General features: G+C 45.8%; 1 protein-coding gene across 2 annotated transcripts in view; it reads right to left on the reverse strand.

Moving 5' to 3' along the window:
* Positions 1-12,456: 12,456 nt before the first annotated feature.
* svopl (SVOP like) overlaps positions 12,457-25,170 on the reverse strand; it is a 106,582-nt gene continuing 93,868 nt past the window's right edge. For both annotated transcript variants that reach the window (XM_033037727.1, XM_033037728.1), the window contains exons 14-16: positions 15,439-15,528; positions 14,422-14,535; positions 12,457-12,815 (exon numbers count right to left, since the gene is read on the reverse strand). In XM_033037727.1, coding sequence (XP_032893618.1) covers positions 12,786-12,815; positions 14,422-14,535; positions 15,439-15,528 — 234 coding nt within the window. In that variant the 3' untranslated portion in view covers positions 12,457-12,785. The remainder of the gene's footprint in view (positions 12,816-14,421; positions 14,536-15,438; positions 15,529-25,170) is intronic.

Below are 25,170 nucleotides of genomic sequence, written 5' to 3' on the forward strand. Positions count from 1 at the left end.
TCCCGATTGTCACACCCCTTTTCAATGCTGGCTGTGTCATTGTGAAGAGGGTGGGTCTTGCCCCGTTGCATGTATCGTAAACAAACCAAAATTCAAAACTGAAATGTCAGATCAGCAGCAAGCTAATACAGGGAAGTGAATTGAATTCCAGCTTCATTTAGAACTTGATTATCGGGAGGGGAAAAGAAAAGTACTTCAAAAAGCTAACGCAACCAGTGAATTGAGTCAGTCTGTGCATCCCTGGGCATGTCACTTTTTAAACAGTACTGTCGATCACAGTGTACAACACAAAGGAGTTTATTCAAGGTAATCCCCCCCCACCCCACCCACTCTGAGCATCTATTAGGCCACCACAGTAATCAGGTAACCTTAATGACGATCTTGGGATTTAATAGCTTAAATAGCCATCGCAGTCATAAAACAAAACCCTATTATTTGAGAAAGGAACAAAGCCAGTAGCATTTGTCAGAAATACGTTTTCAAGGACCTATTCCAGCATCGCTGACAGAGCTATGGGTGGGATCCTGAGGAAACGTTGCTTCTGTTGGGTAATTTGCAGTTTGCAGTATCGCAAAATTAAGCTCATGGCTTGATTTTGGGTTAATGCGATGGAAAACAGCCAGAAGTGATCTTTTTAAAAAGTTCATAAGTTCATACATTCTAGGAACAGAATTAAGCCATTCGGCCCATCAGGTCTACTCTGCCATCTAATCATGGCTGGTCTATCCTTTCAACTCCATTCCCCTGCCTTCTCCGCTTGACGGGACTGTGGCTCTACTCACTGGAGTTTCGAAGGATGGAGGGAGGATCTCATGCTAATCAACCGTATAGTGAAAGGCCTGGACAGAGCGGGTGTAGAGAAGATCTTTCCAAATTTAGGAGTGTCTAGGACCAGAGGGCACAGCTTCAGAATAAAAGGACGTACCTTCAGAACGGAGCTGAGAAGGAATTTCTTTAGTCAGAAGTTGGTGAATCTGTGAAATTCAGTCCCATTGACAGCCGGGAGAGGCCAAATCATTACGTATTTTTAAAGCAGAGATTGATAGGTTCTTGATTAGTAAGGGTGTCAAAGGTTGCGGGGTGAAGGCAGGAGAATGGGGTTGAGAGAGAAAAATACATCAGCCATAATTAAATGGTGGAGCAGACTCAGGGGGTTCAAATGCCTAATTCTGCCCCTATGTCTTATGATCTTATGATAATATTACCATTTCATCTTCAACAACCAAAGTCAATAACCTTCTGGTTTTTTTTTCAGATTATATTTTAGTGATCGTTCTTGTTTGTTCATCTCGTCCCCACTGTTTCCTGGGAATCTCTGCTCCATGACCAAGCAAGTGGAATACAAAGATTCAGGATGATATTGAAAACCTTGAGCCTATGCATGAGGAGAGACCTGACAAAAAAGTTAATAAAACTACGAGAGGCATAGATATGTTAGACTGTCAGAACCTTTTCCCAGGGTGGAAATGTCATAGACTAGAGGGCATAGCTTTAAGGTGATAAGGGCAAAATTTAAAGAAGATACACGGGGCCATTAACAACGAGATGGGGATAAACAGCAGTATGGACGTGGTGTACCGAAGGGCTTGTGAGTATTACTGTATAACGATGACTCTAATGACCCCAACATGGGTGCTGGGCTTTTTATTTATTTAGTACAGATATCTCATTTTTATTGGAAAGCATTAATTGCACATTTTAATCATCTTCCTTCAAGATTCAAAAGTCAAGGTTTTTCCTATATTTTCTCCTATCTCAGACCATTGCATAGTGAAGAACAACATAGAACATAGAAGAGAATAGAAGAGGAACAAGCTCTTCGGCCCTTAATGTCTGCTCCGAACATGATGCCAAATGAAACAAATCCATTCTGCCTGCACATGATCCATATTCATCCATTGCTTGCATGTTCATGTACTTGTCTAAAGCCTTTTAAATGTCACTCTCATACATACCATCACACATCACATACTCTGGCAGCAATTTTCCAGGCAACAACCACTTTCTGTGAAAACACTTGCCCCGCACATCTCTTTTAAACTTCCCCCCTCTCATCTTTAAGCTATGACCTTTAGTATTTGACATTTCCACCCTGGGGTAAAAGCTCTGACTGTTTATCCTACCATGCCTCTCGTAATTCTATAAGTTTCTATCATGCCTTCCCTCAGCCACCGATACTCCAGAGAAAACAAACAATCCAACAAATAAACTTCTCTTTATAGCTAATATCCTCTAATCCAGGCAGCATTCTGGTAAATTACTATACCTTCTTCATATCCTTCATATCCCTCCTGTTATGAGATGACCAGAACTGCACACAATGTCCCAAATGCAGCCTAACCACATGATTCTTGATTAGTACGGGTCAGAGGTTATGGGGAGAAGGCAGGAGAATGGGGCTGGGAGGGAGAGATAGGTCAGCCATGATTGAATGGCGGAGTAGATATGATGGGCCAAATGGCCTAATTCTACTCTCATCACTTATGATCTTCTGAACCAAAGATTTATAAAGTTGCAAAATGGCTTAATTTTGGGTTACTATGAATGGAAACAGGCAGAGTAATCTTCCTACAAGAAGGAAGACTTACATTTATGTAACGCCTTTCCACAAGCTCCATTTGCCTTCTTTGGCCCATCAAGATGTATTTTTAAGTCTCATTATTTAGGAAATTTCTACTTATGATAAAACCAGTAATAATGAGCAAAACACAAAGAGCTGTAGTAACTCCTGATTCTTACACTCAACGCCCTGACAAATGAAAGCAAGCACACCATATACCTTCTTTATCATTCTAACTGCTTCCATTGCTACTTTGAGGGAGCTACTGTATGGACTTGGATCACAAGATCACTCTACAAATCAAAGATGTGTTCTAAGGCACTTCTTTGCACCATCCAGCATGTGCACAATAGTCATTGTCCAGTGTATTTTGTTCACCTTCACAATAAATGATTAAGCATTTTGTTGTTGACATCACAAATTCAACGGATATTGGCATAGAATTGAGCGATGATGTAAGATTTTCATCTTAAAATAATTCAATATCCATTGATTGGAAAGCAATTGGAGGAAGTTAAGCTATACTGAGAATCGAGCTGCCAATTACTGCGGCAGTCATGCATCCAGCCATGATAGTGGTGAATTAATCTCATGTTGTTTTGGATGTTAAAGCTCAACACATTAAGAGAAAAGCAACTTGGATTCTCATCTCAGATTCAGATTCAGATTCAACTTTAATTGTCATTGTCAGTGTACAGTACAGAGACAACGAAATGCAGTTAGCATCTCCCTGGAAGAGCGACATAGAATATGATTTCAATAAATAAATCTATTTACATGCATACAATACAATACAATACAATACAATTCAATTTATTGTCATTTGGACCCCTTGAGGTCCAAACGAAATGTCGTTTCTGCAGCCATACATTACAAACAAAAAGACCCGAGACACAACACAGTTTACACAAACATCCATCACATCGTTGTGATGGAAGGCAAAAAAAAACTTATCTCTCCACTGCACTCTCCCCCCCGATGTCAGAGTCAGAGTCAAAGTCAAAGCCCCCGGCTGGCGATGGCGATTGTCCCGCGGCCATTAAAGCCACGCCGGGTGATGCAAGGTCGCGCACCGGGTCTTGGTGTTAGAGCCCCCGGCGGGCGCTCGCAAAGTCCCGCGGCCATTCCAAGCCGCGCGGGGCGATGGTGTAAGGCCCCGCTCAGGTGCTCTTCAACCCCGCAACTTGGGTGGGAGAAGTCGCCGTTGCGGAAGCCCCGAAAAGCGGTCTCCCAGCAGGGACCCGCGGGCTCCCGGTGCCGCCGTCCGCCAAACCCGCAGTTGCAGCCTCCGAAGCTCCGGAGGTCGGGTGGCAGCAGCGCTCCACCACCGCTCCACCCGCTCCGGACTCGGCCAGCCCCGTGACGGTGAGTAGTCGGCAGCTCCGCAGCTGGAACCCCAGGTCGTTCCTGTTGGAGGCCGCTCCACGTTGCAGCCCCAACGACAACGGAGACCCGACAAAGAAAAGGTCGGGTCTCCCGTGCAGGGGAAACATTTAAAAGTTACCCCCCCCCACCCCCCACCCCCCCCCCACACACATACCCCAACAAAAAAAATAACAAAAACTACATAAAAACGAGACAAAAAATAATAAAACACAGACAGACTGCAGAGGCCGCTGCTGACGAGAGTCGCGCCGCCCACCGAATACAGTCATAGACTTCTTTTTCCTGTGGGAGGAGTGTCCGGGGGGGGGGGGGGGGGTTGATTGGCAGTCACCGAGGTACATTGTTGAGTAGTGTGACAGCCGCAGGGAAGAAGCTGTTCCTGGACCTGCTGGTCCGGCAACGGAGAGACCTGTAGCGCCTCCCGGATGGTAGGAGGGTAAACAGTCCATGGTTGGGGTGAGAGCAGTCCTTGGCGATGCTGAGCGCCCTCCGCAGACAACGCTTGCTTTGGACAGACTCAATGGAGGGGAGCGAGGAACCGGTGATGCGTTGGGCAATTTTCACCACCCTCTGCAGTGCTTTCCGGTCAGAGACAGAGCAGTTCCCATACCATACTGTGATACAGTTGGTAAGGATGCTCTCGATGGTGCAGCGGTAGAAGTTCACCAGGATCTGAGGAGACAGATAGACCTTCTTCAGTCTCCTCAGGAAGAAGAGACGCTGGTGAGCCTTCTTGACCAGAGTTGAGGTATTGTGGGTCCAAGAGAGGTCATCAGAGATGTTGACCCCCAGGAACTTGAAGCTGGAAACACGTTCCACCTCCGTCCCGTTGATGTGGATGGGGGTGTGCGTGCCGCCCCTAGACTTCCTGAAGTCTACAATGAGCTCCTTGGTCTTCTTGGAGTTAAGGGCCAGGTTGTTGTCAGCGCACCATGCTGCCAGGAGCTGGACCTCCTCCCTATAGGCCGACTCATCGTTGTTGCTGATGAGGCCATCACCGTTGTATCATCTGCATACTTGATGATGGTGTTAGTACCATGTACAGGTGTGCAGTTGTAGGTGAAGAGGGAATAGAGGAGGGGGCTCAGCACACAGCCCTGTGGAACGCTGGTGTTCAGGGTGAGGGTTGAAGAGGTGTGCTTGTCTAACCTAACAGACTGGGGTCTGTTGGTTAGAAAGTCCAGTATCCAGTTGCAGAGGGAGGGGTCGATGCCCAGGTTACCGAGTTTGGTGATCAGTTTAGAGGGTATAATGGTGTTGAATGCTGAGCTGTAATCGATGAACAGCATTCTTACGTAAGTGTCTCTATTGTCGAGGTGGGAGAGGGCGGAGAGAAGTGCCGCAGAGCAGAGTAGCATCTTTTGCAAATTTCCCCATCATCATCCTCTCATGTTTCTAATTCTCTGATAACTACACCTTCTTATTACATCACAGAGGGAGATCATTCGGCACAACGAGTTTATTCCAGCTCCCAGCAAAGAAACCACTTGTTGCAACTTTCCTCTTTATTTTCCTGCATCCCTGCAACTTTTTGTCTCCCGCATGCCCATCAACTTCCCTTTAACTTTTCCAATACTAATTTACGCTAAAGGATTACGTACAAGAGCCAACTAACCTACCAGCACATCTTCATGGTACGGGAAGAAACCAGGGGATCCAGAGAGAACTCTAAGGTCAAGAAAAGAAGGCGCCAACTTTTATTTTCCTAGAAAATTGGCTACTTAAGCAAGGACTTATGTCTGTAATAGGGCTTATATGGTGGCATAAATGTTGCAAATACCAAAGAACTTAACAGAAACATAAAGAAATAAAAGTGCTTCAGCCAGATGTTAGTAAGCGCTAATGAAACTGTAGGCACAGCAAGAGTTAGTGAAGTAGGCAGATACCTGGAGGCTTTCATTGGTGAACTCTCACCTTAACTCCCAAACTCCTGACAATGGTGGCTGCACATGTCCACACTACATTACACTGCTCTGGAAACCAACAGAATCTATTAGTTCTTGACTAATGGCTCTTGACTAACCCCAGATGTTTATACTAGGAAACAAAAGTCTTCAAGTGAAAAAAATAGATGCGCCATTTTTTAATGCCTTCATGCTTTCTTTTTCCTAGGTCACTGGCACTGAGAAAATAAATCCTCAGGTGAGCTCTGTAAAATTAAGGCAAAGTAGGCATCACAGTGCAGCGCGCATCAAATGTTCCTATGATGTAGAAGGAGGCCATTCAGCCCATTGAATCAATGCCATTATCAGTCCAGCTCCCTCATTTATGCAATTTTCTCTCAACTTCCTCCTGATTCTCCTGATGTCCACCTACTACAAGAGGTAATTTTGCAGCAGTTAACCTACTGACCAGCATGTCATTGGGAAGTGATAGGAAACACACGTGGTCACAGGGAGAAGTTGCAAACCTCACATTGACTGCATCCAAGGTTGGGATTGAACTTGGGGATGTACAGCAGTGGCACTCCTGGGCTGCACTGCCACCAGGTAATATGTATTTACACTGCCTTGATGCACCAGCCTGAACAATAAATTCAATGCAAGCAACACGGTTTGCGTAATAGCGTTCTGATTCCAGGCTATTCCAGGATCTCATGTAGGCCAGGTAGGAACACATTAATTTTAATATTTGATAACAATCACATATGATATTTAAACTATTGTAAATCAGGTGGAAAACCCATGGACGGATCATTGTCCGTTGTTCAAAGAATACATTATTACCATATAAATTAAGTCAGCAAATGTTATTTTTCATTTTTCTGCAATACTTTTGCTAACTAAACTATTACTATCCTTGGGCAAAGATTGAATCCCCATTATTCGTTTATTTTCAACTTGGATGTGCATCCAGAATAGGAATTGAGCAGGATATCCCGACAGAGGAATAGAGGATGCGATCAATATTCGTGAATGAAGTCAGGGTCAGTCAAAATGCCAGCCTGCTTTGAGAAAGAATGTAAAAAAAAAGGAACTGAAGATGCTGGTTTATATCGAAGATTGACATGAAATGCTAGATTAACTCAGCGGGTCAGGCAGCTTCTCTGGAGAAACTGGATAGATGACGTTTTGAGTCAGGACCGTCTGAAGAAGGATCCCACCTGAAAAGTCACCTATCCATTTTCTTCAGAATCTGATTTGAGAAAAGGTTTGCTTATGAAATTGACACAATTCCTATGTTTTACAGGCCATCACTATGAATGGGAAGATAGAAACAATAAGATGCAGTAACTTAACGGGTCAGAAAGCTCTCCCCGAAATGTCACCTATTCTCTTTCTCCAGAGATGCCTTCAGACCCGCTGAGTTACTCTAGATTTTTGTGTCTATCTTCAGTTTAAGCCAGTATCTGCTGTTCCTCCCTACGCTCTATGAATGGGAATCTCTCAGAACTGAGGCCATAATAGTTTATCCCCTTCAATCTGTACAAGGGACAGGGACCTCCAAAAGGCCAATAAGTCATACTAGATGCAGGAAGATTGTTCCCGATGTTGGGGAAGTCCAGAACAAGGGGTCACAGTTTAAGGATAAGGGGGAAATCTTTTAGGACCGAGATGAGAAAAACATTTTTCACACAGAGAGTGGTGAATCTCTGGAATTCTCTGCCACAGAAGGTAGTTGAGGCCAGTTCATTGGCTATATTTAAGAGGGAGTTAGATGTGGCCCTTGTGGCTAAAGGGATCGGTGGTTATGGAGAGAAGGCAGGTACAGGTACAGGTTGGATGATGAGCCATGATCATATTGACGGGCCGAATGGCCTACTCCTGCACCTATTTTCTATGTCTATGTTTCTAAGTTATTTGCACAAAAGAGATTCCTTTTCCTTACCAATTTGAGTTCCCTAGGTAGAACTCATACAATAACACACCCAGTAGCATGGCTCCTAAAATGGTTTGGAAGCATGTTTCATGTTAAGGAGATACTTACATATTGCCAGTAAACTCTGTACATGATTTTACTTGATTCTTCTGTCATAACAAAAAGAACATTAAACCGGTCACAGTTTCGTGTTTCTTTCCAAATACGGCTTGGATTTCTGTCTGAATCGTCTGCTTGTGACTGATTAACACAGGGGTGTTGTTCTATGAAATATTTACCTTAAACAAGTGGCTAATGAGGATGCCATTATTAGGAGCAAAAATCTCACCATGGTCCCAGAAAGGACACCAGCTGAATTCTGTCGAACAAGTGGGTGATTGTGCTCAGCTTGTGACAGAGTCATAGACAGGTACAGCACAGAAACAGGTTCTTCAGCCCAAAATAGTCCATGACCACCATCAGCCGCCCAATTACACTAATCCTAGATTAATCTCATGTAAAAAGAAATTCTCCACATTCTCAAACACAGTACCAACACTCACATCTTTGGGAGGAACCATCTGATCGCAGGGAGAACATGCAAACACCATATAAACAGCACCCAAGGTCAGGACTGAACAATACATGTCTCTAGCACATGTCTCTAGCATATGTGCAGCTGGTCTTTGAGCTCTTTCCTGGGTCTCTGCTACTATGTGTCCTTCCAATATTTACTGTGGACGATCAGCCCAATGATTGTCTCCTAGACCCTATATTGACAGGAGTCTGTGCTATTCAACTCCACTGGGAAGGGAGCAAACAGAGAGATCAGCAAAAACAGATATTTTGAGGAAAACAAAAATAGATCAGGTACTTGAGACTTTTCAACGATTCAATTAGCTCAATTAGATTCTAAGCTTAGTATAAGTCTGGCTCTACTAATTTGAATATTCTGCAAGGCCAATAGTTTATTCCTGTAATATAATAGACAATAGACAACAGGTGCAGGAGTAGGCCACTCAGCCCTTCGAGCCAGCACCACCATTCAATGTGATCATGGCTGATCATCCCCAATCAGTACCCCGTTCCTGCCTTCTCCCCATATCCCCTGACTCCGCTATTTTTAATAGCCCTATTTAGCTCTCTCTTGAAAGCATCCAGGAATCTGCCTCCACCAGAGAATTCCACAGACTCACCGCTCTCTGTGAGAAAAAGTGTTTCCTCGTCTCCGTTCTAAATGGCTTACTCCTTATTCTGAGACGTAGCAATTTTCCAAATGGGATCTGAGCAAAGCTCTGCTTAAAATACTTAAATTGTTTTAAATCCCCCCCTTTAAAGGCCAATATTTAATTTACCTTATGCTTGTTATTTGTACCTTATAGATTTTAGTCATTTTTATAACTGCATCACAAATACCTCTGCTGCTCCAGTCTCTTGTTTCCCAGTTCTCACAATACCATGAGTTAAAAACTGATGACCCCATTCTCTCACACTGAGATCACTCCCTTAGTTGTCCTATATCCCAACTCCAGTATTCATGTTCAGTTTAGTTTACTGTCACAAGTACCGAGGTACATTGAAAAGTTTTTGCTGCGTGCTATACAGTCAGTGGAAAGACAATACATGATTACAATCGATCCAGTGGAGTGCCCTCCTCATGGAGTGCCATTTACAAAATGAGATGTAATACAAAACAAAACATCATGGATGATGGAAATCAGGTAAGTTGCTGGAAATACCCAGCAGATGACGAGGTTTCAATGGAAAGAGAAACAGAATCTCATTGGTGACTTTCATTCAGAATTCTGAATTTGGAAGTGTATAATCATCCTTCCCTTGCTGATCGTCACAGGAAAACTTCAACCAAGATTAGCACCTTTTCCATCAAAAGTTTCATTTGACATAAATGTCTAGAACATTTCTAGAAACACCAATAGTCAGAACCATACAGCACAACCTCAGCACCAAACCACAGCAGACTTTGCATTACCATGGTTACCCAAATTTTATTTTTGCACTATCATGATCAAGTCAAGTTCAGATGGTTGAGGGGAAGAACCTATTCTTGAACTTGGAAGTAACGGTTCTTAGGCTCCTGTTTGTTCTTCCTGGTAGCATTGCGAGCTGAAGAAACGATAAGTGTGTTGTTCTATTATGTGCTTGATTGCAAATTTAAGGTATTGGGAACAAATGTGCCAGGCAGAAATGTATAAACAGGAGCAATCAGACGATGGGTTTGAAGCTAACAATAGTTGCACAGTACTACCTGAAAATCAATGTGTAGTAACTCCAGCTGCATGTTGGCAAACAAAAAGCTAGTGCACAGCTGAAAATTATTTCCAATGCATTTAATTGTCATGTTGAAAAACTGGGATTTAATCTTCCAACATCTGTACAGGAGTATCAAAAGTTTATTGTCATCCAATAATAAAGATAATCAAAACAAAAGTGGTTACATATGACAATTATAAACAGTCCTATGTGAAAATTATTGCATATGTTAATTTGCACATTTGTGTCAACAACTGCATCAATATATTACCATGTATTGAGTGTTCCATCCTAGGGAGAAACAAATGACTCTTGACCTATGGTCTCTAAAACTAATTAGGATTTATCTCCCCACCATGGTTGCATTCCTATATTAAAGGATACTTTGTTCTACTGTGCCCTTCACAGTGATAGAGGTTGCCATTCCCATATTGAAGGATCCTTCCCAGACAGTGTCTACAAAGGCTATGGACCTACAAGTTCCACTTTTAGAACATAGAGCAGTACAGCACGGGAACAAGGCCCACCTGACCTTGATGCCAAATTAAACTAATCCCGTCTGTCTGAACATGGTCTATATCCCTCTATTCCCCCCACCTGCTCACGTGCTCGTCTAAACATAGATATTGAAACTACTACCAGCATCTCCCCTGTTAGCGTGTTTCAGCCACTTACCACTGTCTGGGTAAAAGACTTTCTGGCACATCTCCTTTAAATGTTCCTTCTCTCACCATAAACCTGTTAATTCAGTGACTGACTGGACAATCAAGGTGTTCAAAAGGGAACTGCAGATGCTGGAATATCAAAGGTACACACAATTGCTGGGGAAACTCAGCGGGTGCAGCAGCATCTATGGAGCGAAGGAAATAGGCGACGTTTCGGGCCGAAACCCTTCTTCAGACTGATGGGGGGTGGGGAAAGAAAGAAGGAAAAGGGGAGGAGGAGGAGGAGCCCGAGGGCGGGCGGATGGGAGGGTGGGAGGAGACAGCTAGAGGGTTAAGTAAGGGGAGGAGACAGCACGGGCTAGCCAAATTGGGAGAATTCAATGTTAATGCCATAAGGACGCAAGGACAATCAAGGTGTCAGGTTTGCCAATGCAGAGAGGTTGAGGTCTGCGTTCTCTTTAGTTTGAATTTTCCAGTTTTCGGGATATAGCACCGAAACAGGACCTTCTGCCCATCGAGTCCGTGCCGACCATCTCCGTACGTTAGCATTATTCCATACAATAGGGACAATTTAGAATTTTTATTTAGGCCAATTAACCTACAAAACCTGTACGCCTTTGGAGTGTGGGAGGAAACTGGATCACCCGGAGAAAACCCACAAGGTCACAGGAGGAACGTACAAACTCCGTACAGACAGCACCCGTAGTCAGGATTGAACTTATAGTCTCTGGCCCTGTGAGACAGTAACTCTACCGCTGCACCACCGTGCCGTCCTGGAATTAAGAAGATTGAGAGGAGATCTCATTGAAACTTACTAATTTCTTACTGGGCTTAACAAGGTGAGAGACGTTTCCCCTGGCCGAGGAGTACAGAACAAGGGGGTTATAGGTTTGGAAATAGGGATGGGCCATTTAGGACTGAACTGAGGAGAAATTTCTTAATGCCCGCAATGTCTGCACCGAACATGATGCCACGATTAACTAATCCCTCTGTCTGCACGTGCGACATACCCCTCCGTTCCCTGCATATCCATTGCCTATCTAAACGCTTCTTAAACGCCACTAACATGTCTTCCTCCGCCATCGTCCCTGGCAGCAAATTCCAGCACCCATCACCCTCTGTGTAGAAAACTTGGCCCGCTCATCTCCTTTAAACTTTACCCATATCGACTTAAAGCTATGCCCTCCATACTTTGTTCTTTCCACCATGGGGGATAATGTTCTGACTGTCTACCCTATCCATGCCTCCCATAATTTTATACATTTTGATCAGGGCGAGGCTCAGTCAGAGGCACAGAGTCATGCAGTGTGAAAACAGGCCCTTCGGCCCAACCAGCCCCCGCTGACCCTTCTACACTAGTCCCACCTGCCTGCATTTGACCTATATCCCTCTAAACCTATGCTGTCCATGCACCTGTCTAAATGCTTCTTAAACATTGCGATTGTACCTGCCTCAACTACCTCCTTGGTAGCTCGTTCTATACACCCACCACCATTTGCGTAAAAAAAGTCAATTAGTTCATTCAAAATGGAGGTCGATAGATCTCGGTATACCAAGGCCAGTGCAAGAGAATGGAGCTGAGATGGAAGAAGATAAGCCATGAGTCTTGGTAAATGGCTGACCTGAAGCTATTGGAACACAAAAGTGAAGGCACAACAGAGCTGGGAGGGAGAACGTCCTTGACTTCCTCCTTGCACATGGTGCTAGTCTTTACTCATCCACCTGTCGAGATGCCACTTTAAGGAAGTAGAAATAATTTTGTTTCTCAGATTTTTCTTCTTTTCTTTGTTTTTATTTTATCCCAAATTTTGCAGTACAAAGTTAATTCCTGAGTGCAGACAATGGAACACATTCCTCGATGATTGCAGCCTCTTGCAATGTCCTTGATCTGTCAAAGGCCACGCACGGTAACAGAAGTTTGAAGGACGTGAAAGAGATGGATTGCTGTCAAAGTCGTGTATGTGATTCCTGGTACACCAGTACCACACCGTACCTACAATCCAGCAAATTACTTGACCTCTTACTGGTGAAGTTCTTCTTAAAAAGTGCCAAGAATAAAGTTTAGGTTTCCTCTGGTCCAACACTCACAAACTCCAGGACTGCATTCATTCTTCATCAGAGGATGGTTTGATCTCCTGTAACATCAATGAAAAGAGTTATTAAAGATGGCACCAATTTATTGCAAACTTGCAATATTTTTCCATAGAACCTTGCTAAATGCAGAAAAAATTAATAAGATCTTTGTTGGGGACCTTTCCAAAAACAGTCAGCACAGTTTTCAAGGCTTGTCTCCACTCCAGTCTTATCTCATCTATGGCTGAACCCACATCTGTGCTCTTGTTACTTCTATTTGTGGAGGCCTCAATAGGCCCGACTATGGGTGGACAAGAGGATGGGGACTGGACTTTGTGCCTTCCCCCACAGTGGGAATCACTGTGGGGGGATGTTTTGGTGTTGAATCTCTTTATGAATACTGTGTTGTATTTTTAGTAGTGTGCTGCAAGGACATCAGAATTTCCCCTGAATAAGGGGATTAATAAAGTATTTATCTATCTATCTATCTTATCTATTTAGTTCAGTTTTAGTTTAGTTTAGAGATACAGCGTGGAAACAGGTCCTTCGGACCACCGGGTCCGTGCCGACCAGTGATCCCTGCACAATAACACTATCCTACACACACTAGGGACAATTTTTACATTTACCAAGCCAATTAACCTACAAACCTGTACGTCTTTGGAGTGTAGGAGGAAACCGAAGATCTCGGAGAAAACCCACGCAGGTCACGGGGAGAACGTACAAACTCCGTACAGACAGCGCCCCTAGCCGGGATCGAACCCGGGTCTCCTGGCGCTGCATTCGCTGTAAGGCAGCAACTCTACCGCTGCGCCACCGTGCCACCCCGATGCTTAACTATTCCAACGCTTCCACCTTGCACCCTCGTAAACAATGTATAAGAAGGAACTGCAGAATCTGATTTACACTGAAGATAGACACAAAATGCTGGAGTAGCTCAGTGGGGCAGGCAGCATCTCTGGAGAAAATGAATATTCCTTTTCTCCAGAGATGCTGCCTGCCCCATTGAGTTACTCCAGCATTTTGTGTCTCGCCTTATGAACTAACTTTGCTGCCAGAATCTTAACCCGTACCAATGGGCAGCACAGAGGTGCAGCTAGTAGAACCACTGCCTCACAGTGCCTGAGATTTAGGTTCAAGCCTCTCCTCAAGTGCTGCCTATGTGGAGTTTGCATCTTCTTCCTGTGTCCACGTGGGCTTCCTCCCGATGCTGTGGTTTCCTCCCACATCCCAGAGACGTGCAGATGGGTACGTTCATTGGCCACTGTAAATTGTCACTAGTTGGTAGGTTAGTGGTAGGATCTAGGGGGTTGTTGATGAGAATGTAGAGATATTCACAAATCCGATTATCATAGGATTAGCAGGTGGTTGATGCCTGTTTCCATTCTCTATCCCTCTGTGAGTCTCTGACTCAATTCATTTATTGCTTCCGTGCTCATCAATCTTCCTGAGTTTTCAATTGATCATCTCTTTAAGCATTCTCAATTGTGTGTTCATCAATCTCAATCATCCTTTGACTGTCAACCTGACTCTGTAAATTGCTCCAATGCTGCACCTCTCCTTTTTCAATGCGTTCCTTAAATTCAAGCCATTTAGAGTTGCCAGCTTTTAATCATTCCACCTCGGCCAAGTGACAATGGACATATCAGGAAGCTGATTAGAACTGACCTGCATTGCCCGTCCTTTGGTTTCAATTGGAAGGGTGAAGGCCAACACAGAACAAATAAGGCACACTCCACTGAAGAGGCACAGGGCTATGATGGGCCACGTGGCCAGTAGGACCTGCATGGGCAAAACATTACAAATTAGTGGCATTGCACTCTCCGGTCAATAACGTCTGAGTGTAAGCATTCAGGCAGCATGAAGAGTAACTAGTTTCATTTAGTTTCATGATTCATTGGTTTATTATTGTCATGTGTACTGAGATACAGTAAAATACATTTTGTTGCGCGCTATACAGTCAGCAAAAAGACTACACATGATTCCAATCAAACCATCCACAGTGTACAGATACAGGATAAAGGGTATAATGTTTAGTGCAAGGTAACCAGGACATCACAGGTAGATAGGGTCAAGAAGGCTTTCACCACATTGACCTTCATCTGTCAGAGTATTGAGTTATAGACGTTGGAAGGACGTGTTATATTTGTGTAAGACATTGGTGAGGCCACATTTAAAGTTTTGCGTCATCAAGCTTCGCCATAGGACGGCCTGCGACAGGATACGACAGCATAGAACAGCGCCTGTGACCTCACAGGCGACAATGTACGTTCATCCGCAATACGATACGGCAAAATGGGACAGGTTGCGTCATCTGGGGCTCGCATCATGACGCATCGTCGTCGCATAGTGACGCATGGTGACGCACAATAAATTAGCAGAGGCAATGACCGTACATCATCGTGTGAAAGGGCACATGACATGATAAGACACGCAGATGTCGCGCAAGGATTTTGAACATTCCCAAATCCTGGGGCAGTAGGGAGACACCGCGCGTCACTACATGCGTCGCCACGTGTCACCACGCGTCACGACCCGACCACGACACAACAACCTCTTTTCACGCTGTCGCCTAAAATGTTGCCCAGGTGGGACAGGCCCTTTCGAAATTTAAGCCAGTCAAATTAATCGTTGTTTTTACCATGGGCCTTTCAAAAAGCGAAGACAGAAAAATATGCAGCTCACCTGAGCAATAAAGGGTGCGATCATCGCTCCAATACGAGCCATTGAACTGCAGGAGCCCAGTCCTAAGGAACGGATATTCGTGGGATAGACCTAGAATGCAGAAAGAAGTAACAGTCAGTGGTGTGTTCTGTAGAAAAATACATTTATACGCTCCATCTAGTTTAAGAGAGGAAATGGTAGACATTTCCTCATTGCATCTTCTCTCTCCCAACGGGCAGAGGATACGAAGGTTGAAAGTACATACCGCCAGATTCAGGAACAGCTTCTGCCCTGCTGTTATTACATTACTGAACGGACCCCTCATAAGCTAAGAGCCGAGTCCCGATCTCTCAACCTACTTTGTTGGTTTTTTTTGTTTGCACATTCTCTGCAGCTGTAACATTATATGTTGCACTCTGGTTATTTTTCTATTTGCACAACCTGCTATTCTTGTATATGGCTTAATTGCAGTCATGTCTGGTATGGTTTGACTGGATAACACACAAGACAAAGTTTCCCTTCTCATATTGGTACACATGACTCCAACTAACCCATCATTACAAAGAACATGAGATGCCACTGTTTAAGTTTCCACTTAAGGGTCCAGATCAATTGGTGTTAAAGGTGACATTATGGAGTAAATTTGGGGCATTCCCAAGTACCTGACAGAATGTGTAGGAAGGAACAAAAGATGCTAGTCCGCACAGCTGGTCCTTCCTACCCAGGCCAGTCTGAAGAAGGGTCTTGACCTGAAACGCTACCTATTCCTTTTCTCCAGAGATGCTGCCTGACCCCCTGAGCAAATCGAGTATTTTGCATCCATCCACTTGACAGAACTATGGACAGCAATTATTGGTGCTGCCTCTTAGCTCTAAGTCTGATCCTGACCTCGTAAGCTGTCAGTGTGGAGGTTGCACGTTCTCCTTATGACTGCGTGGGTTTCCCCTGAGTGCACTTGTTTCCTTCCCCATCTCAAGGATGTGCTTGTAGATTCATTGTCCACTTTTACTGGTGAATGTTGGTAAGTGGCAGAAAAATCAAAGAGAGTTGATGAGGATGTGAGGGAGAATAAGCTACATGGCTACTGGGAAACAAGCAAAAGGATAATGGGACTGATGGGATTGCTGTCTTGGGAGCTGGCACGGACCAAATAGTTCCCTTCTGTAGTTGTATAACTAGGTAATATAAGGCAAAAAGGGAATCAATGATTCATTGGCAACGATAAGCCAACAAAGTCAAACAAGGGGACATGACTTGAGAATTAAGGGACTGAAGTTTAGGGGGAACATGAGGGGGAACTTCTTTACTCAGAGAGTGGTAGCTGTGTGGAATGAGCTTCCAGTGAAGGTGGTGGAGGCAGGTTCGTTTTTATCATTTAAAAAGAAATTGGATAGTTATATGGATGGGAAAGGAATGGAGGGTTATGGTCTGAGCGCAGGTATATGGGACTAGGGGAGATTAGGTGTTCGGCACGGACTAGAAGGGTCGAGATGGCCTGTTTCCGTGCTGTAATTGTTATATATGGTTAATAACAATATTTAAAAATTAAAAACCACCAAATTCTTATCAATCCTGGAATATGCATTGCAATGAAGGTTGATCAAATTAGGGTTGTCTAAATCAAAAGCAGTTTAAAAATGCATCATTATATTTTATCTCTGTTTTGCACCCTGCAACATCTGCTTTCTGCATCTCCAAGGCTTGTACACATCATTCAGTTAACAATTTTATAGAGATACATTATTTGATGTTGGTATTGGTTTATTATTATCAGTGTACCAAGAAACATTATTTTACACTCTATGCTGACATATCATATAAATGATCAAATAAACAATGTTTAGAATACAGGTTTTTAATAGTTACAGGGAAAGTGCAGATAGAAAAGTGCAATGGTGGCAATGAGGCAGATTGGAAGATTTCCACTGGTGGGCAAATCCATTATAAGTGATCAAAACAAAACTGGAGCCATGTTGTTCAGAGATTAAATTTGGAAACGTTCCTTCATGTAAAGGGTAGTAGAAATTTGGAACTTTGCACTACAGAGGGGTAGATCAATGGAGCAATTTGAAAACATATTTAGAGAGTGAAGGCTTAACAGGGTAGGTTATCAAAGGATGTAGAAGAACACAAATGCAAGATATAGAACAATCATGAACCATAGAACAGGTTCAAGGGACTAAACGCTCACTCCCTGTTCCTGCGAACCACCGCTACCATCACTGTTATCCATGAAGTTTCACTGTTCTTATCCCTTTGTTACCATCTTTTCCACAGCCAACAATGGACCATTGTGGACTCTACCTTTCCTTGATCATCGGTGCTGGCTTTGATTTGTCCTTTTCATACCTTTCATTCATTTGTTCTTTGTATGTTTTCATACCTCCAGTTTTCCTCTCACCTGACTCAGTCTGACGAAGGGACTTGATCTGAAACGTCACCTATTCCTTTCCTCCAGCGATGCTAACTGACTTGCTAATTTACTCCGGCATTGTGTGTCTATTTTTGGTGTAAAAAAGCATCTGCAGTTCCTTCCTGCACTATTCTCTATTGTGTTTAGGTAACCATCATGTTGATTTTTTTTTAAGAATAGTCTTATATAAGCTTGTGCCTTAATATCAATTTTGCTAACATTTCCTACAGTACCTTAGGTGAAATTAAACTACACAGTGGTGCAGCTGGTAAAGCTGCTGCCTCACAAGGCCAGAGACCCTGGTTCGATCCTGGGCTTGGGTGCTGTCTGTGGAGAGTTTACATGTTCTCCCTGTAACTACATGGGTTTTCTCCGGGTGTTCCTGTCTCTTCCCACATGCCAAAGATGTGCAGGTTTGAAGGTTCGTTAACCTCTGTGAATTACCCTGGTGTGCAGGTAGTCGATGAGAAAGTGGGTTTATACAGAACTAGTTTGAACGGGTGATTGATGGTTGGTGTGGACTGGGAGTGGATGGGGAGGGGCTTAGGGGGGTTGGGGCAAAGGGTCTATTTTCCTGTTGTTTCTTTCAATCGATGCAATCAAAACTGCAAAAGAGACTGTCCTTGATATTTATCTTCGGTTCTGTGGGGATTCCTTAGGTAATTATTGCAACCATTAATTAATTAATAATGCTATATCTGATGATTTATTCATTTTCATTGCTGCGTATGTGCTGAAATAGCGGTCCAGAATCACTGGAATGACATTTATTAAAGAACTTGCAGAGTACAAGAGGCCCAGCCACAATACAACAGACAGAGTTAAAATGAGACCCTCTTTTTTCTGGCCTATGATCACCTGTTCTCCCCAGCATCAATTCATCTTCAATGACATTCAAGTCTGAGAAGGTTCACATTACTAGGGCTGCTCTGTATTCAAAGATCAGAGGCCAATGTCAGATGCTATCACATTCAGTTAGGGCCAGCCATCCGTTAAGGGAAGTCCGTTAGCTGAACCACAGTTGGAGAAGGAAGCCACTTGGATAAGGCCAAGGGCTGGACACGGCCTACAGCGTTGGAGCAGCGACGGAGGACACCATTGGCTACGCTTGGCCAGGCCAACCCTGCAATGCCGCCAGGCCAACGGGCCTTCTTGGTCAGATCAAGATCCCTGCACTTACAACAACTGGGACTTGAAAATGGCGCCAAACTGGCGACTCTGTACACCGACCCAGTGTACTACTGCTATGCACTTGTACTGTATTTGAGATGTTTATCTAATATGTAATTAATTGTGCTTATGTATAGTGAAGTACTTATGGAAGTACAACGGATCTGGGGGTCCTTGTTCATCAGTCAATGAAAGTAAGCATGCAGGTGGTGCAGGCAGTGAAGAAAGCGAATGGATGTTGGCCTTCATAGCAAGAGGAGTTGAGTATAGGAGCAAAGAGGCCCTTCTACAGTTGTATAGGGCCCTAGTGAGACCACACCTGGAGTATCGTGTGCAGTTTTGTTCCCCTAATTTGAGGAAGAACATTCTTGCTATTGAGGGAGTGCAGTGTAGGTTTACAAGGTTAATTCCTGGGATGGCGGGACTGTCATATGCTGAGAGAATGGAGTGGCTGGGCTTGTATACTTTGGAATTTAAAAGGATGAGAGGGGATCTTATTGAAACATATAAGATTATTAAGGGTTTGGACACTCTAGAGGCAGGAAACATGTTCCCGATGTTGGCGGAGTTTAGAACCAAGGGCCACAGTTTAAGAATAAGGGGTAAGGCAATTGGAATGGAGACTCGGACACACTTTTTCACACAGATAGTCGTGAGTCTGTGGAATTCTCTGCCTCATAGGGCGGTGGAGGCCGGTTCCGGTTCGCTGCATACTTTCAAGAGAGAGCTTGATAGGGCTCTTAAAGATAGCGGAGTCAGGGGATGTGGGGAGAAGGCAGGAACAGGGTACTGATTGTGGATGATCAGCCATGATCACATTGAATGGCGGTGCTGGCTCGAAGGGCCGAATGGCCTACTCCTGCACCTATTGTCTATTGTCTATTGCTACTTGTACTGAACTGTATACAGAAATGAATTTCACTGTACCTCCGTACATGTGACAAATAAGGCACCATATTATAACAACCAAGGCAGGTTTTCTAAAAAATTACTTCAAAGTCCTCAACGACCTCCTCACCTCTGGTTCCCTCAACATCCTCATCCTCTTCGACCTGAGCGCAGCCTTCGATACAGTGAACCATAACATCCTGCTCACCAGACTCAAAGACCTCGGCATTGAAGGCTCTGCACTCAGCTGGCTCCGTTCCTACCTTTCCAACAGATCCCACTTCATCTCTCTCCACAACCACACCTCTGCTACAGCCGCAGTCACTCAAGGCGTTCCCCAAGGCTCCGTGCTCGGCCCCCTCCTCTTCATCATCTACATCCTCCCCCTTGGTCAGATACTCCGCCACTTCAACCTGGACTTCCACTGTTACGCTGATGACACCCAGATCTACCTCGGCACCAAATCCCCCCACAATCCCCCCCTCTCCCATATCAACTCCTGTTTGTCAGCTATAAAAACCTGGATGCAACATAATTTCCTCAAACTCAACAGCGATAAGACAGAATTCCTCCTCATAGGCTCCAAAGCCACACTCAGCAAAATCAATAACCCCACTCTCACCATCGACGGCACCACTGTCTCCCCATCTACCCAGGCCCGCAACCTTGGCGTGATCTTTGATTCCACCCTCTCCCTTGAGCCTCACATCCGCCATGTCATTAAAACCTCCTTCTTTCATCTCCGCAACATCGCCAAACTCAGACCCTCTCTCACACCTCCTGCTGCTGAAAGACTCATCCATGCCTTCATCTCCTCCCGACTGGACTACTGCAACTCACTTCAGAACTGCCTTTTGGCCAGAAGGATCAGCAATTATAGAGGGTAGACACAAAATGCTGGAGTAACTCAGCAGGACAGGCAGCATCTCTGGAAAGAAGGAATGGGTGACGTTTCAGACTGAAGAGTCTCAACCAGAAACGTTACCCATTCCTTCTTTCCAGAGATGCTGCCTGTCCTGCTGAGTTACTCCAGCATTTTGTGTCTACCTTCGATTTAAACCAGCACCTGCAGTTCCTTCCTACTCAGTAATTGGAGGGTCGCACAGCATAGAAACAGGATCTGTAGCCCACCATGTTCATGCCAACCTTCAATTCTATATTGATGTACTCATCTCATTTATCAGCACTTGTTCTGGAGCCTTTAATGTGTTGTGATTCAAGTGCTCGTCTACATAATTCCTAAACTTGATGATAAGAAGTTATCTTATCTCCACCACTCCCTCGGGAAATGCATTTCAGATTCCAACTATCCATTGGGTGTACAGATTCTCTCTCTCTGCTTACTCCCACTCTTCTGGACTTAATTCCTCCGGGTCCTAGCGCCCGTCTGCCCAGCTGTGCTAACCTCAGTGGCTGCTCCACTGACCCTCCCCCATCCCCCCCCAACCATGTCACACCCGCTCTTCCCCACCCACCTTACAGCCCTCTCTCCCCCCCACCCCCTGACCACCCACCACCCCTCGAACACCCACAACCCCCACCCCCCACATCGCCCCGTCCCCAGTCTACCCACCTGCCTTCCTCTGGCCCCAACTCCCACCCCTGCCGGGTGTTCACCATCCCCCCCGACCTCCCCCTCTCCCCCACCCAACGGTCTGTCCTCAGCAGAGGTCTCACCTTTGTCCCCCTCCGTCCCCATCTCAATGAGTTCCGCGCCCACCATGACTTGGAGAGCTTCTACCGTCGTCTCCGCCTCACAGCGCACTTCCATGGGAAGGAGTCCTCGCCCCCTAATGATGACCCCTTTTCCCGTCTCCAACGCACCCCCTCCTCGTGGAACCCCCCTCAGAAAGTCCCGGCTCTGGAACTCTTCATTCAGAACTGCCGCCGCGACGTCAACCGCCTCAACTTCTCCACTCCCCTGTCTCACTCCAATCTTTCCCCCTCTGAACGCACTGCCATCGAATCACTCCGCAAAAACCCAGACTGGGTCATCAAACCAGCCAACAAGGGAGGTGCCGTGGTAGTCTGGCGCGTCGATCTCTACAAAGCTGAGGCCACGCGCCAACTCTCGGACACCTCCTCCTACTTACCCTTGGACCATGACCCCACTGACGAGCACCAGGCCACCATTTCTAGCACCATCACCGACTTCATCAATTCCCACGCCCTACCTGACCAAGCCTCCAAACTCATCGTTCCCCAGCCCCGCACGGCCCGTTTTTACCTTCTCCCCAAAATCCACAAACCCGGCTCTCCCGGCAGACCCATTGTCTCTGCGTGTTCGTGCCCCACCGAACTCATCTCCACATACCTTGACTCCATCCTATCCCCCTTGGTCAAATCCCTCCCCACCTATGTTCTAGACACCTCAGACACTCTCCGCCGCCTCCACGCATTCCACTCTCTGGGCCCTCACCCCCTCATCTTCACCATGGATGTCCGGTCACTCTACACCTCCATCCCCCACCAGGATGGCCTCAGAGCCCTCCGGTTCTTCCTTGACCAGAGGAGCAACCTATACCCAGCCACTGACACTCTCCTCCGCTTAGCGGAGTTGGTCCTCACCCTCAATAACTTTACATTTGACTCCTCCCATTTCCTCCAAACACAAGGCGTAGCTATGGGCACACGCATGGGCCCCAGCTACGCCTGCCTCTTTGTCGGGTACGTTGAACAATCCTTGTTCGATGCGTACCAGGGCCCCATCCCCGACCTCTACCTCCGCTACATTGACGACTGCTTTGGTGCCACCTCCTGCACCCACACACAACTGACTGACTTCATCCACTTCACCACCAACTTCCATCCGGCACTCCAATACACCTGGACGATTTCCGACACTTCCCTACCATTCCTTGACCTCACCATCTCCATCGCAGGGGACAGACTCCTGACCGACATACATTACAAACCCACTGACTCACATGGCTATCTGGACTACACGTCTTCCCACCCTGCCCCCTGTAAAGACTCCATCCCCTACTCCCAATTCCTCCGCCTACGCCGCATCTGTTCCCAGGATGAGATTTCATACCAGGGCATCGGAAATGTCCTCGTTCTTCAGGGAACGGGGATTCCCCTCCGCCACCATAGATGAGGCTCACACCAGGGTCTCATCCATACCCCGTAATACTGCTCTCTCTCCCCATCCCCGCACACGCAACAAGGGCAGAGTCCCTCTGGTCCTCACCTTTCACCCCACCAGCCGGCAAATACAACACATAATCCTCCGCCATTTCCGCCACCTCCAACGTGACCCCACCACTCGCCACATCTTCCCATCTCTCCCCATGTCTGCCTTCCGCAAAGACCGCTCCCTCCGCAACTCCCTCGTCAATTCTTCCCTTCCCTCCCGCACCACCCCCTCCCCGGGCACTTTCCGTTGCAACCGCAAGAAATGCAACACCTGTCCCTTCACCTCCCCCCTCGACTCCATTCAAGGTCCCAAGCAGTCGTTCCAGGTGCGACAAAGGTTCACCTGTATCTCCTCCAACCTCATCTACTGCATCCGCTGCTCTAGATGTCAGCTGATTTACATCGGTGAGACCAAGCGTAGGTTGGGCGACCGTTTCGCCGAACACCTCCGCTCAGTCCGCAATAACCTACCTGACCTCCCGGTGGCTCAGCACTTCAACTCCCCCTCCCATTCCCAATCCGACCTCTCTGTCCTGGGTCTCCTCCATTGCCAGAGTGAGCAACAGCGGAAATTGGAGGAACAGCACCTCATATTCCGTCTGGGGTCCTTGCGTCCTTATGGCATCAACATTGAATTCTCCCAATTTGGCTAGCCCGTGCTGTCTCCTCCCCTTCCTTCACCCTCTAGCTGTCTCCTCCCACCCTCCCATCCGCCCGCCCTCGGGCTCCTCCTCCTCCTCCCTTTTTCCTTCTTTCTTTCCCCACCCCCCATCAGTCTGAAGAAGGGTTTCGGCCCGAAACGTCGCCTATTTCCTTCACTCCATAGATGCTGCTGCACCCGCTGAGTTTCCCCAGCAATTTTGTGTACCCTCTCTAAACCACTTATGCTTTCCCCAAATCCGTGAATGCTGTGAATGCAAAACCAGATTTTTAGATTCTCTTTTCTTTGTCAGACCTCATTATTATAATCTCTTTATAATGACAAGGTGGCACAGCGGTAGAGTTACTGCCTTACAGTGCCAGAGACCAGACTTTGATCCTGACCATGGGTGCTGTCTGTATGGAACTTGCAGGTTCTCCCCATAACCTGCATGGGTTTTCTCCAGATGCTCTGGTTTCCACCAACACGCCAAAGATGTACAGGTTTGTAGGTTAATTGGCTTCGGTAAAAATTGCAAATTGTGCCTAGTGTGTGTGTATAGGATAGTGTTAGTGTGCGGAGATCGCTGGTCGGCGCGGACTCGGTGGGCTGGTGGAGCCTGTTTCTGCGCTGTATCTCTAAACTAAACAAATTATTCTGTGAGGAGGGTGGTGTAAATTGGCAGTGTGGGAGGAATGAACCTTCTCAAAATCAGTCCAGTTTCTCCTTGTTGTTGCTTCAGTCCCTGCATCAACGTGAAAAAAGGGACTTACCACATCTTCTTAACACAAAGAGTTGCTTGTCATTAATTGACACAAAGGAGTCCAGTCATCCTACAGAGTCACATGGTTTCCTCTTGTTACATCTATATTAAATTCTCAACCAAGAACAAGGTGGAGTGGTACCCATCCCAACCTTATAACCTCTTGTTAGATGCGTAGCAAAAGGGAGAGTCAGCCAGAAGAACTTAAGTAAGATGAATACGCAACTATTGCCAGAGGGTCGGGTTCAGTTCATTAATCCAAAGGCTCCCTTACATCTTGCAGACTTCAGGAATTCAGATGAAAGGTAAAATGCACAAAATTAGTCTCAGACGTAGATAGAAAGAGATCTGGCGATGCAGTGACGGAGATAGATTCCGAGAGACAGAAAGATATAAAGAAGTAGACAATAGACAATAGCCAATAGACAATAGGTGCAGGAGTAGGCCATTTGGCCCTTCCAGCCAGCACCGCCATTCAATGTGATCATGGCTGATCATCCCCAATCAGTACCCCGTTCCTGCATTCTCCCCATATCCCCTGACTCTGCTATTTTTAAGAGACCTACCTAGCTCTCCCTTGAAAGCATCCAGAGAACCTGCCTCCACCGCCCTCTGAGGCAGAGAATTCCACAGACTCACCACTCTCTGTCAGAAAAAGTGTCTCCATTCTAAATGGCTTACTCCTTATTCTTAAACTGTGGCCCCTGGTTCTGGATTCCCCCAACATCGGGAACATGTTTC

The sequence above is a fragment of the Amblyraja radiata genome, chromosome 19 (genome assembly GCF_010909765.2).
Source record: "Amblyraja radiata isolate CabotCenter1 chromosome 19, sAmbRad1.1.pri, whole genome shotgun sequence".
NCBI lineage: Eukaryota > Metazoa > Chordata > Chondrichthyes > Rajiformes > Rajidae > Amblyraja > Amblyraja radiata.